The 14,492-nt window shown below is 39.1% G+C and overlaps 1 protein-coding gene across 6 annotated transcripts in view; it reads right to left on the bottom strand.

The window, feature by feature from the left end:
* Positions 1–13,729, bottom strand: part of astn1 (astrotactin 1) — a 418,066-nt gene extending 404,337 nt beyond the window's left edge. For 2 of the 6 annotated variants that reach the window (XM_074650206.1, XM_074650209.1), the window contains exon 1: positions 10,351–10,791. In XM_074650206.1, the coding sequence (XP_074506307.1) occupies positions 10,351–10,669 (319 nt within the window). In that variant the 5' untranslated portion in view covers positions 10,670–10,791. Of the gene's footprint in view, positions 1–10,350; positions 10,792–13,595 lie in introns of those variants that run through there. The other 4 variants (XM_074650205.1, XM_074650208.1, XM_074650207.1 and 1 more) reach the window with 4 other exon arrangements.
* Positions 13,730–14,492: the final 763 nt, after the last annotated feature.

Here is a 14,492-nt window from a genome sequence, read left to right as displayed (position 1 = left end):
ATGAGCATAATATGGGACATTTACTTTCTTAAATGAATATAACTCGTCAATTTCATCAACCTAAATAAAGTGATGACGGATTCGCCAAGCGAATGCAGATACATAATATGATCTTTTTTTTTGTAACAACTTAATTAATTTACTATAACAGTGTTAGAGCTGAAATAGACTTTATTGTGGTTAAATAAATGTAATTTATGGTGCAAGCGGGACAGCAAATAGGTTTTTGACCACAGTGAAAATGTTGTTTTTGAAATGCTAAACAACAACAAATATGAACTCAACCAGAATATTTTGTTCAATAAAAACACGTTATGAATTTTGGAAATGATTACATCTATCTTTTTTTTCAATTAATTTTGACTTTAGGACTTAACAATGCTCTGGAGTTATTGGAAATGTCTGGATCACACGAATCAGAAATAATGCTACGCAGCCACCACTGGAATCTAATTCTACAAGTGTAATACTAATAATATTAGTGTAGCCTGATCTTTATCTGCAAATGTGCACAAATACCGGGTTTAAATGAATGCGGATTATTTAGTAGCAAAAAAATTTATGTTTTTTATTAATGTGTTATTGTGATTTTAGTTATACATGTGCAAATCTAATTTTGACAACCTCAGAGCAAACAAATCCTGGCTGAACCCCGGGTTGGGAACCAATGCTCTGTTTTCATGTGGAGAACTGAAAAGTACTGAAGTGTTAAATGAACAGATTTGAACTGAAAGAACAGAATTTCATCTTCCATTTGCACGCTAAGCTTTCAGCGTTATAATAGGAGTTTAGGTCGTAATTCAAAAAAGTGGATGTATTTTAAAATGATCTCTAACAACAAATTAAAATCACTGACTTAATCCTCTGTCTTCATTCATTGTGAACAGTCTAGGCAAGAGCAGCAGTCAGCGGCAAGATTAAAAAAAAAAGAATAGTGTTGGAAATGGAACCGTATACAATTAAACAAATTCATACTTTTTTCATTTTTAGAGGCATAAAGAGGTTAAACTATCCAATAATAATCCAAAACACATCATTTTGTGTAGAAGAAATTTTAATATATTCTGGTTCCTAACCCGTTAATCACCGAAGGTTGGAAATGCTGCCAGTTTGAACGTGGGAAGAAATTCAATATTCAAACTGCAATGACCTGTTTGAATTGAAAATATACAGCCTGTTAGTGCAACAGAGCATTTGTCTTAGAATTCAGCTTGACCTATTGACCTACCCGTTAACAAAGCTGATCAATAAAAAATAGAGGAGGACATCGTGCGGGCCGTGCTGATTGGATAATCACGACAGGGAAGCATCTAAGAAGCACTCCTCTGTACAACCTTGTCTTGACTGCCTACTTTTACATTTTACCCTCGCCAGAAGCTTCTGAAAACTGGAACAAAACTGGAGCTACGATAATCAATCTCACAACAACAATGAGCTCACTTGTTTGACACCACACGGTAAAAATATAAAGACTACACTGAAGGATAAAACACTCCACTGAGATATTGTTTCCAGTGAGATATTAATGAGCTTATATGGTGACTTTGCTGTTGCAATGATTACTGTTGCTGCTCTAGAAACAACATTTAGCCTTCTTATATTCAAAATATTCAATTCCAATCCGGTTCTGAGTTCAAAGACAACCAGGCTGACATAAGTATAGCTAATATGCACACTTCATTATTTGTATATTTATCGCAAAGTCATATCGTCATCGCTATATTGAACGATATTGAACGTGCACACCTATTACCATGTTACCCATGGATTAACCCACAGCTATTTGGGGATTATTCACAGGATTGTCAATGACATTCACACTGCATACCAACACTAACAAGGTGACACAACATGCAGGTCTAGAAGTCCTCTCAGCTGTGCTGTAGGCTGAAAATGTGAACACTGCACTCAGGACTCAAAAGGTGGCATGTGGAGTAGGAGCGCCGGTGGAGTTTAAAGCCATGCAGTGTGAAAAACTTTCTCTGGAATGGATCTGAATTGTACCAGCCAAATGATTGTTCCAGGAACTAGCTGATTTGAATGGGAGGCAGTTAAGGGCTGACTACCTTCCAAGCCCAGATGTGCAAATCACTGCCAGAGCAAATACAGCTCGAGTCTGTCCCAGAGGGCGACTTTATTACCTCACCTCCCGCACAATTTATGGCACAACACCAAAAGGGTAAATTTCTAATAACGCGGCCGGGCTTCTCTGACACTAACGAGTGGCTGCAGTCCTGCAGCTGAAAATTTACTGTCAGTCACAGAATCTCCCCCTTTTCAAATTGCTTCTTAGCTGCTTCACAGAGAAGCAATTTGGCGAGAAAAATGAGACCCACTGCAAAAAGGTGGGAAAAAATGTGGAATTTAAATTGCAACCCCAACCCACCACGCACACATGCAGGCACATTTAAAACCAGATATACTCTTTAAATTATGTTACTTCAAAGAGGTTGATGGGCAAAGGAAAATAAAAGAATCTCAGCAGGCCTCATAACAAGATTCCCTTTTTCTGCACCCAAAAATACAGCTTTATGGTTCCGCCTTTAACTAGAACATTGAGACCATCCCCTAAAAGTTTCTGATCTCTGTCTCTCTGAGGTCTTCAAACACTCAGATAATTACTGTGGGGTTAGCTCAGGATGAGGTGTCTTGATGAGACACGGATGAGGACGGGGGGACTCTGCTGCCGGTGAGAGGGGTACTGTGTGATAAGCTATAGTGCTGTATATCAAACTGATTGAAGTGGTCAGGATCTTAAGTCAAAGTCTGCATAAAGTGATGCTCCGTCTTTTTACTATCAAACAGTCCTCGCCTGTAGAGTTGAAAGGAGGCTGAATTTCTGTCAGTTACACAAGAAAGTATTAAAATGTCCACAGAAACTTCTGAAATCACCCCTTAAAGCGTTTACTTCTGCACTTCCCATGAATATTCTCCATCCTGTATGTTCCAAACACTGATATTTTGCTCCAAAATATGACTGAATACACAAACAAAGCAGTAAACAATATGTTTGCGTAGCATATGTATACTAAGCATATGGTTGGACAATGAAGCGAATTGTGCTGCAGCTTTTCGAGAGCTTTCTATGGATGTTTTGATACCTTTTGCCACCTGTTACAATTGGAATGCAAACTATGTAAATGCTGCTCCAACATAACTACAAAAACTATGTGCACATGAAGGAACATTAAGGCAGGGACGAAGCACTTTGAGCACATTATGGTTAAGTTCTATGTTTTTATTGACTGACGGATCTGTTGTAGAGTGTCGGGAGCAATAAACAGCCCGTTGGAAGGAAGACTGTGTTGCCTTGCTCTACTCAGGTAATGCTTTTAGTTTCCTTAGGACACAATGACATAAAAAAAACAAAATCTTCCCTCATTTGCAACTACTTCTTCAATGAGCACATATGCTTAACTGACTGCAACCCACCGCCTTACACATAAAACAAAACAGTTTGATTAAGCCATCAAGTTGATGTTGGAAATGATCCCTGAGCAGTTAGCTACAATTCAGGAGGTGTTTGTTTTTGGTCAAAATCAGAACCAAGCTTTTGAAATCATTTATGTGAAATTGCCTCTTAGTCCTGGTATATTTGCCCCGTGCCCAGTCCGGCAAGTGGGTCAGAAATGTACTTGCCCAAAGTTGCATATTTTAACTGAATATCGGTCAATAATGATCGGCGGCCGATCAATTAAGGCGTCCCTAATAAAGATTGCGTAATTGCATGAGGCATTTCACTTGCCTGAACACAGAATTTACCTGCCCCGGGCAAGTGGGCAAGCATTAATGTCGAGCCCTCGCTCACTCTTTAGCTACTTCCATCATCAGCTCTGGAAAAAAATATGCATTTGATTGTTTTTTACCACTTGCCCCGATCACGCAAGTGAGTTTCTCGATTTATTAGCCCAACGTGGCATTTTACTTGCCCTAGGCAATCGGGCAATCCTTGAGGGGCGGATGAGTCCTTCGCTACCGATTGGTTAGGGCAAAGCAAACAAAACAGCCTATGATTTACTTAAGAACCCTAGTGATCCAAAACAGGGGGCTGGATTGTCTGAAGTCTGGAAGTCTGATTGTATAGAAGTCTATGAGAAAATGAGCCTACTTTTCACTTGATTTATTACCTCAGTAAACATTGTAAAAATGAGTTTATAGTCTCAATCGCTAGTTTCAAGTCTTCTTCAATACAGCATGATGTTCATTTAGTAAATTATGGTCCCATTTAGAGTCAAATACACCATAAAGCAGGGGATGCTTTAGGGCATGGCTACCTTGTGATTGACAGGTCGCTACCACTGCGTTGTCCAGTCTAAGAATTGTCTGGGTATTCGTCTTTCAATTTTAACCCTGTCACAGTGTGTGACTGCAAAAGATGAAATACCAAGATGGCGACGGCCAAAATGCCAAACTCGAGGCTTCAAAACGGCCGTCCACAAACCAATGGGTGACGTCACGGTGACTACGTCCACTTGTTATATACAGTCTATGGTGAACACTCAGACACACAGATGCCAGGACCTGGCATAATGTCCCATACACCATGTATACTGGTAAAGGGACATACAAATACACTGAGAAGAACCATATACTACATTAATAACAAGGCAGACTCAAGTGTGAGGCGACGACAACTGGATCCTCAACAGCAGCTAGAAAGAGTTTAGCGCTTACACAAACAGCATTCAGCAGGCATCTTATCAGAGCGGTCCTGAAACACTGGTTTAAATGTAATTACTGCTCGTTATCGATACAGCCGCACAATGTTAACGTAAATTGATTTTGTTTCCCGAGAAGACATATATACAAAAAGAGAAAGTTCTGGTTTGTAATTCAAAGCTGCCATCCCTTATTTCACAAAAGAGGTTTTGTTAAACAGAAAAGGAAATCAAGGGACAAACAAAAGAAATATAAACAAACAAAAAGGCTGCAGCTGCTCGGGAAGAAGCAACGCTACTTGCTACGCGAATGTGGAATTGTGTCGGGCTCCCCGGTGTGAATTTTCATTAAAAAGTTTTCCGTCCCGGAGTAGAATGCTACGTAAGGAAATGTCAGACACAAATTCAGACTCATTAGTATGCAACGCCTGTCCTGAGAGATCCGTAGCGCTGTGCGTTAGCCTCAGCTTATTTCCCTCCACTCCATAATGAATTAACTGTTGTCTAAATTAGCCCTTTAAATGAACTATTCAAACTATTCAAACATCTCACCGCGGTCTCATGGCGTAAACACTCAATAATACTGCAAACATCATTTAGGGAGCATCATAGGACTATTCCCAAAATCCACATCCGTTAATTAAAACAGACACAAAAATAAACATATATAATATATGCTGCAGTACTTTCTGAAGTACTGACAAATACAACTGAATGTATTTATTGTGACAGTGGCAAATAAGTAATTCATGTTTGCAAGACATGTAATAAGTGATACTTCTCCAGTGTCTACTCCTGGATACTTCTGCCAGGACCTTCTCTGTTGAACCTCCCTTTCTTACGTTTAAGGCTGACCGTTTCTCCTGTCTAGGGCTTGGTATTGAACCTCTATACTTTTGGATTACCAAACTAAATGTGTGCAGCATCTAGGGTTGCATTAATTGTTTTTTTAATGATTTTTTTCAATGCTGAATAACTTATTTCCAAGAAACTTATGAGCAAATCTCTGGTAAACACAAGATTTAAAGAGGTGCTTTTCTGTAATTCTTTGTGGAGAAACTCAGCTTTACAGATCTGTTGATTAAATTAACTAATGGATTATTCAACAAAATTGTAGGAGTGTTAAACCCTTTCCTAGCATGCAGCGAGCGAGCAAACTCTGGCGAATGGAGCTCGGAAAAAGGTCCATATATATTAATTTAATTAATTCATAATCTAAGCTCAGATGCTACCAAATCTGCTATTAAATCTCTCATCTCTTTCCCTCATTAGCAAAGACCAGGGTAGAAAAAGGTTAAAGTGACAAACATTGCCGGCAGCAGGTCATAGCAGCTGCTGCTAATTAATGTTCATACTTAAAACAGGCCAGAATGAAACTAGTCTTTTGTCACATCGTCGTCTTATTGGGCATATTTTTGATAAATGAAAAATGGGTGAAAACTAAGGCATCCAAAAAATATTTGCTTTAGTATCAGTACAAACTCAAGTATCACATATTAGATACTGAAGCTTTCAAACGATACCCAGTCCTACTTGTGTCTCACAAGGGTGATGATTCATAACAATTTTCAGTTTTCTGTACATAACACTTCAGATGGTCTGATGAACTGTCAACAACAACTAGCTCACGAGATCAGTTCCTTGAACTGTAGGCTAGAAATGCTGTCAAGTTGAGTCCAAATGCAATTAGAATAAAATCACCCTCTTTTTAAAAGCATATAAGTAGAGAAACATTTAGTAACATTGCAACTTTCTCCTCTGTGGGACTAATAAAGGATTATCTCATCTTATCTTAACATGATTCAAATTGAAATGTGTTTCTGTTTATCACTATCAAACAGGTCTGAAGTGTTTAGGTTGAAAAGTTTTAGAATACAAATAGTTCCAATGGCATCTAAGAGTACAAATGGCAGTAGCATATGTTTAATCGGTGTTACGATTAGCCTATGAGGGGGTCAATGGAAAACTTTCTCCCCTGTAAGGGGTCCCTAGTCGCAAAAAGTTTGGAAACCCCTGGTCTAATGGTCTAAGGGATGAAGATACTGGATGTGTGATCATTTCAAATCCAGCCAGAGACCCTTTTTTTGCACATAACACTTCTTTCTCTCACTTTTCTTGTTTCCTATCAGTCTTTTACTATGTGCTGACAAAGGTAAAAGGAAATGATACTGATAGTTACCTGATTAGTGATATCTTGAAGTCTATATGTATGGTTGGGCATGCTGTATTTCTCTTGATGTTTAACTGTAGCCTATTTCTTCACAACACAGTGCAAAATTGCATATTATGTACATCTGGCACAAATAAAAAAGGCACCACAGAGAGAAAACTACAATATCCATGGAAAATGCATGTATGAAAAGACAATTCAAACAGGCAACTGCTTTGAAAAGTGACAACAAAGAGACACAGGCGGATGAAACGCCTCAGTAGATTTAACAATCAAAAACACACCCGTTCACATACCTGCTGTGCTTTGTAGCTGACTTGGGCCAATAGAATACTAAAAAATAAATGTACATTTGGGCCCAGAGCCATCGGTAACAACACTAAATCCTCACACAGACATCCAAAGACACACAGTTGACAAAACTGGGCATATATATGTGTCATGTTATCACTACCTTTAGTCTAGGGGTTCCTTTTGTTTCCTATGTTTCCCTGTCCTTTTGTCTCTTGTGTGTTTTCCCCTGGTTTGTCTAGTTTTGTCAGTGTGTCGGGAGGTGTGGCCTTCCTCCTCCTCCTCCTCCTCTGGGCGGGTTCGGCTGGAGCAGCTGTGAACAATCACCAAATCAACACACACCTCTGCAGTATATCTACCCCGGTTTTCCTACCAATCATCGCCAGATCGTTCCGTCGCCCTCAGTGGTATTAGACGTACTCAGACTCTCTTACCCTAGTGAAATTATTCTTGACTTTGTTAAATGCTCGTTTTTGGATTTTGGACTTATCTCGTGTTTTTTTTTGCTCTGTGCTCAGGTCTGTCACCTGCCAGCTGTGGCTGCTTCAACCAGCCTGCTCACTCCTGAACTCGGCTCCTCCACAACCTGGAACCCGTGTGGAAAATAAATATTCTTTTTGTTCTACCTTTAAAACTCTCGTTTTGTGTGCTGCATTTGAGTCCACGTTTTTGTGAACTAAAACATAACAATATGATAAAAATTACAAGCATAATATTCAAATCAAGCACAATTATGGCACCGAATCTTAAGTTCTAGCAAACTTATCAAGGAGTCAAAGGTCTTTAGTTGCACAGTTAAGAACAGGAATCCTTCCTCTTGCCCTTGAAGTCGGTAGATTTAAAAAACATCCAGGAGGACAACAGGCTGTGTGAAGTATGTGAGTTCGGAGAAGTTGAAAATGAATCACATTTTCTTTTGTATTGTCCATACTATTATGAGTTAAGAACTTCTATTTTAAAAGGTTCCATATTGTAAATAGCAAGATTTTCATGGCTTTTATGTTATGAAGCAGGTTTAAGTGCTTTATAAGTACTGTGAAAGTATTGAAAGGCTCACACCACAGAAAAATACACACAGTCCATATTCAGAAACTGTGTCTTTGAAACAAGCTGTCAGGATTTCTCTCCATTTGTGATGTCACAAATGAGACCATAGATATAAAACGGTTTTATATCTAGACCATTTCACAGTTTTAAACATAAATATTCTAAATGTGTCCCAGTTTATTTCCTGTGGCAGTGTATATGAATGACATCAGCTGACAGGAAGTAAACATATACCCAAAGCTGTTGCCTATAGCAACGCAATTCCGCTGCAATTCTGTTGAAATGCGCTAAAACCAAGCGTTTCAGACAGAGGGTAAATACAGGCATATTCAGGCAGACGGTATGAGGAAAATAAAGGGTTTTATGAAGATTAAAGCCTGTAAATATGTTCTAGTAGAAACATAAAATACAAGTATGTACCTGAAAATGAACACAATATGGGACCTTTAAATTAAATTAAATGAAAAAATATATTTTGTTTTTTGTTTTTCAAGCTTGGAAAAAACGTCAGGATGGTTGATTTGTTTAGAATTATGTGTAATGTATACTGCTACATCCTTTGTCTTTTCTTTATTTTATAAATAATGGTGTCTTATAAGCCCATTTTGGCTGGGCATATTATTTATGCCTGACACAATATTGTTATATTGCAAACCACAGAGCCACTCAGTGTGTCTCAGTGCTGACAGCAGCAGCAGCAGCAGAGGCCATTCAGCACCATGGACAGCGGCCAGCTAACTTCCACAATGCAAACTTTTTGCCACCTTCTTCTGCCAAACTCCCTGTTATAAAACATAGCTTAACGTCCAGTTGAGGTAGACTTAGTTTGGTCTAAACTTCATTAAAATTTGCTTTTATAAAAGCCTGAAAACTAACAACAAAGTGTGAACTCTCGAGTTTGTAATTAACTACAAAACATACAAGACACTGACCACACAAAGTGACCCCAAAACAACAGAAAAACACCAGCCTAAAAGTTGCACTAAAGTGACAGTAGTTTGGTTGCTAGTTTGCTGTCTAGCTGAGCAGAGTAGTTTCCAACACATGCAGCTCACTGAGCCACGTTTGTTTAAGCTATAACATTAGGGAGAATAAATACAGAGCAAAGCATGACAGAGACGCTCCTCTTACAATATATACATACTATTATGAGTTAAAAACTTCTATTTTAAATGAAATGTCTGTTCAAAATCCAGAAATGTGCTCAGATGATGACACAATTGAATGGCTGTTGCATTTTAATGCTTATAAGTTGGCTACTTTTGTCAGGATGGTTTACTTGTTTAGCATTATTTGTAAAGTATAATGCTACTCTGGTTTCTGCTTTTGACTTTCCTTTATTTTCTAAATAATGATGTCTTATAATAATAAAATAAAATCATGCTATATTGCAAAACCACTCAAAGCCACTCATTGTGACAGCAGCAGAGGTCATTCAGCACCATGGACAGCGGCCAGCTAACTTCCACAATGCAAACTTTTTGCCACCTTCTTCTGCCAAACTCCCTGTTATAAAACATATCCAGCTTAATACCCAGCTGAAGTAGACTTAGTTTGGTCTAAACTTCTTTAAAATTTGCTTTTATAAAAGCCTGAAAACTAACAACAGAGCCAGAACTATCAGGTTTGTAATTAATTTCAAAACATGCACCACACTGACAACACAAAGTGACCACATAACAGCATAAAAAACATCACTGTAAAAGTTGCACTAAAGTGACAGTAGTTTGTTGACTAGCTAAGCAGAGTAGTTTCCAACACATGTAGCTCACCGAGCCACGTGTGTTAAGTTATAACATTATGGAGGATAAATACAGGGCAAAGCATGACAGAGACGCTCCTCTTACAATATAAATGCATTAATAGCTAGTAATTAAAGGGGGAATAATACAACTTTCCTAGCATAAAGATGCTATGAGGCCTATTCTTTTGCAATAACATGTATCTCACTATAATAGCTTCAATAGCAGGCGTTAAACTAATAAGCAACCATTGACTGTGACATATTAAACGCAGCTAATAGCATTCATTTATAGCCTATAATGTTTTTTTAAAAGCAGTGATAACATAATATGAAGCCAGGCCTATAAGCTAATAGATGCTCGGGTGTAATAATAACAATAAAGAGTGAATGGAGGGTTTTAATCTGCTCTATTTGGCGGTTTAATGAACCAAACCTCTCACCTAAGACGAAGAAAGGCAGCTCGGTGTTCTCCAGGTCGTCCACCACCACCACGTCTCCGGGGAAGTCGTTCCTGACGGAGAAGAGCAGCTTGGGCTCGGAGGCCGACGGACTGTGCATGATGCTCAGGTCGTTCTCCCGCAGAAACGGCAGCGCAGACACGGTGACGCTCTTCATCTTACACTCGGTGTCCTGGCCCGGGTCGTCGTCTCCGTGCAGACCGAGGACGGTTGGTGTTAGGACGGCCAAGAGGAACCAGGAGAGCCCCGGTAACAGCAGCAGCAGCAGCGGTAGTCTCGGCTCCATGTTGATGCTCGACATCTCCACAGCTCCGTTTCCTCTCTCTCGCCTCCTCCTCCTCGGTGTGTTTCTCTCTCTCTCTCTCTCTCTCTCTCTCTCTCTGGCTGCTCGGAGGAGAGAAGCAGTGAGTGTGAGGGGCGGTGTGTGTGATGCACCGGCGGGCTCTCGCTGTGTGGCAAACAAACGCTCCTTGTTGCTCACATATGATCAATCACATGCTTTTTTTTTGTTGCAACATTGACTGTTTGAATGCTGTTGACCCTTTTTACTGTAATTGATCGATAAACTGTCCAAATGGCTCTAATGGCTATAGGCATAGATTACCAACATGACCCAGAATGCCCTACATGACAACTATTAGGACTTTAAGAACTTTAAACATGCACTATCTGCCTTTTAACATGCACTATCTACCTTAAACACGCACTATCTGCCTTTAAACATGCACTATCTGCCTTTAAACATGCACCATCTACCTTTAAACATGCACCATCTGCCTTTAAACATGCACTATCTGCCTTTAAACATGCACTATCTGCCTTTTAACATGCACTATCTACCTTAAACACGCACTATCTGCCTTTAAACATGCACTATCTACCTTTAAACATGCACCATCTACCTTTAAACATGCACTATCTGCCTTTAAACATGCACTATCTGCCTTTTAACATGCACTATCTACCTTAAACACGCACTATCTGCCTTTAAACATGCACTATCTGCCTTTAAACATGCACCATCTACCTTTAAACATGCACCATCTGCCTTTAAACATGCACTATCTGCCTTTAAACATGCACTATCTGCCTTTTAACATGCACTATCTACCTTAAACACGCACGATCTGCCTTTAAACATGCACTATCTGCCTTTAAACATGCACTATCTGCCTTTTAACATGCACTATCTACCTTAAACACGCACTATCTGCCTTTAAACATGCACTATCTACCTTTAAACATGCACGATCTGCCTTTAAACATGCACTATCTGCCTTTAAACATGCACTATCTGCCTTTAAACATGCACTATCTGCCTTTAAACACGCACTATCTGCCTTTAAACACGCACTATCTACGTTTAAACATGCACTATCTGCCTTTAAACACGCACTATCTACATTTAAACATGATTTATCTACCTTTAAACATGCACTATCTGCCTTTAAACATGCACTATCTACGTTTAAACATGCACTATCTGCCTTTAAACATGCACTATCTGCCTTTTAAACATGCACTATCTATGTTTAAACATGCACTATCTGCCTTTAAACATGCACTATCTATGTTTAAACATGCACTATCTGCCTTTTAAACATGCACTATCTGCCTTTAAACATGCAATATCTGCCTTTAAACATGCACAATCTGCCTTTAAACATGCACTATCTGCCTTTAAACATGCACTATCTGCCTTTTAACATGCACTATCTACCTTTAAACATGCACTATCTACCTTTAAACATGCACTATCTGCCTTTAAACATGCACTATCTACCTTTAAACATGCACTATCTGCAACCATCTTGGACTCTAACCACTGGCGCACTTTACATTTACTTTACACTATACATCCTATATACCACTTTATAGACTGCACATATGTACATACTACATTTATTTATTGACGGACTGTACACACTATGTTCACCCATTCACTCTGTATCTTTTATATCTCTATTATTGTTTTTATAATTTTTGTATACCTTTACCTCTCCTGTGTTTCACTGTTTGCTGATGTTGGCTGATGTTGCTGCTTTGACACCTGAATTTCCCTCCGGGGATTAGTAAAGGTTCATCTTATCTTATCTCATCTTATGTGTGGCTCCCATCAGTAAAAGCATCATCATGTCTAATTCAACACTCATACACATTTGCATATCATCTCCAAAGCAACACCAACTGAGCATCTTTAGTAGTTTGCCTGACCTCTGGGATTGGGTGGACACTCGACTGGGTGAATGCATAATTGCCTAATTGATGTGGGGATAGATGCTCATGCTGAATGTAAAACACGCACTGTCAGTGTTTAGTGCCACTGCAGCACAAAGAAAGGGCAGATGATTTTGAATTGGCACTTGACAACTTTAAAGGAGACGTTGTAGGCAAGAGTCCATGCAAAAAAGCTGGATTTGTTTGTTTTAAAGTTAATGACAGACTTAAAATTTCAGTAGGCAGAATGTTTTTGGCATCATTGGGCAAAATAATCCATAATAACCTTTCAGCCCATTGTAGTACAAGTGTTCTGAGAGATAACTAGATTTCTGCACCTCCTCATGGCTCTGCTTTCAAGCTTTAAATAATCTAGCCCGTGACGGGAGACTTTGACCAATCACAAGCCATTTCAGAGAGAGAGCGTTCCTATTGGCTGTTGTCCGGCTGGTGGGCGGTGCTTGGTATTTCCTCAACTGATCTCCACATGGCTGCCGGGTCACAAACTTTCTCATTTTACAGCTAAACGGTGCACTACAAGATGTTTCTGAAAACATTTGAGGCGAGAAATAGGCATTAAAGTAACAGAATATTGATTCATATTTGATCAGCACTGCCTAGTTTGACCGTTTGATTGGAGTTTGCGAGTGATTGACAGCTGCTCAGAGACGGCAAGGCTCCAGCTCGGCTCTGATTGGTTATTTTCCTCCGGTCTGTGAAATCTTGCAGATGCCGTTAGGAGCACCAGAGGACACAGAGGCACATGATTTTTTTCAGATTATTCAGACTGTCTCATGCACTACTGTCAGGATAAAATGACCGTTTTATAACAATAACTTTTTTTTAAAATCATATTTGCTCCAATTCTACCCACTGCTGCGTTAATGACAGAGACTTAATTCCCAAGATGTTCAACAAAAGCCAATTAAAACTGAAGAAAAAGCAACCAAGCAGCTTGTTGTGAATATTTGTCAAAAATTTGGTCTCTTAAAAAATAAATAAAAACTTACATGAAAAGGCCACTGATGCACTATTTAAATCGGGTTGTACTCAGGCATGTTAAGGAGACAAATGTCCAGGCAAGATCCATGTTTAGGTTGATTTGAATTTCCAGTTCAAGAGCAAACAATACATCCATCATGCTGCCTCTCTTGCTCTGTTAATGTCTCTTCCTGATGCATCACCTGACCATTGACACACCTGCTACCGTCATCATTTCACCTAACAGGTGCCTGGTCTGGTGCCTAGTGCCCCTAGTGTCTATACAAATAAATACAAATATAACAAAAATATTAATGAAATTATCTAATGAAATAGCTCAGACACAGCTAAATCTCACAGCACAGGGCCGGCTCTAGGCATGATTACAATTTGGAGCCCCCCAGCCGTGTAAACTGCAACACGCATCAGACATCACAATGGTTTTAAGACAAAAATTACGATTTTTATTTTCATAAATAACTGTATTTATTATAATATAAATCAACAGTTAGTCCCTGATATGTGAAGTGTTTAGACAGTTTCACTACAATTTGCACTTTTATTGGAGTGTGAGAAAGAGAGTTACAGGAGTGAAAAAATTATTTCTTTCTCTCTTTATTTATTTGTTCATTTGTTACCTCAATGCAGAAAATGTAAAAGGGCGCCCACTGGAATTTTTTTTTTTTTTTATTATTTTAACTTTTTTTTTTAGAGGGCAACAAACACCCCGCCAGAGGGTGGCGCCTTAGCCAATCACCTACAGTATATGGCGTATACCTAAGCTGGCTCTGTCTCAGCGAGCTGCCACGAGTATTCTGTACAACCCATCATCTGCTTAGCGAAGCACATGCTGAGCTAGAAAGACACCAAATTTTGGAAGAACACCTGATATTATTTATATATATAGATACAGGATTTTAGCCTTG

This window comes from Sebastes fasciatus, chromosome 11 (assembly GCF_043250625.1).
Source record: "Sebastes fasciatus isolate fSebFas1 chromosome 11, fSebFas1.pri, whole genome shotgun sequence".
NCBI lineage: Eukaryota > Metazoa > Chordata > Actinopteri > Perciformes > Sebastidae > Sebastes > Sebastes fasciatus.
The sequence above is the reverse complement of the archived record's forward strand: the minus strand, read 5'-3'. Positions and strand labels throughout refer to the sequence as shown.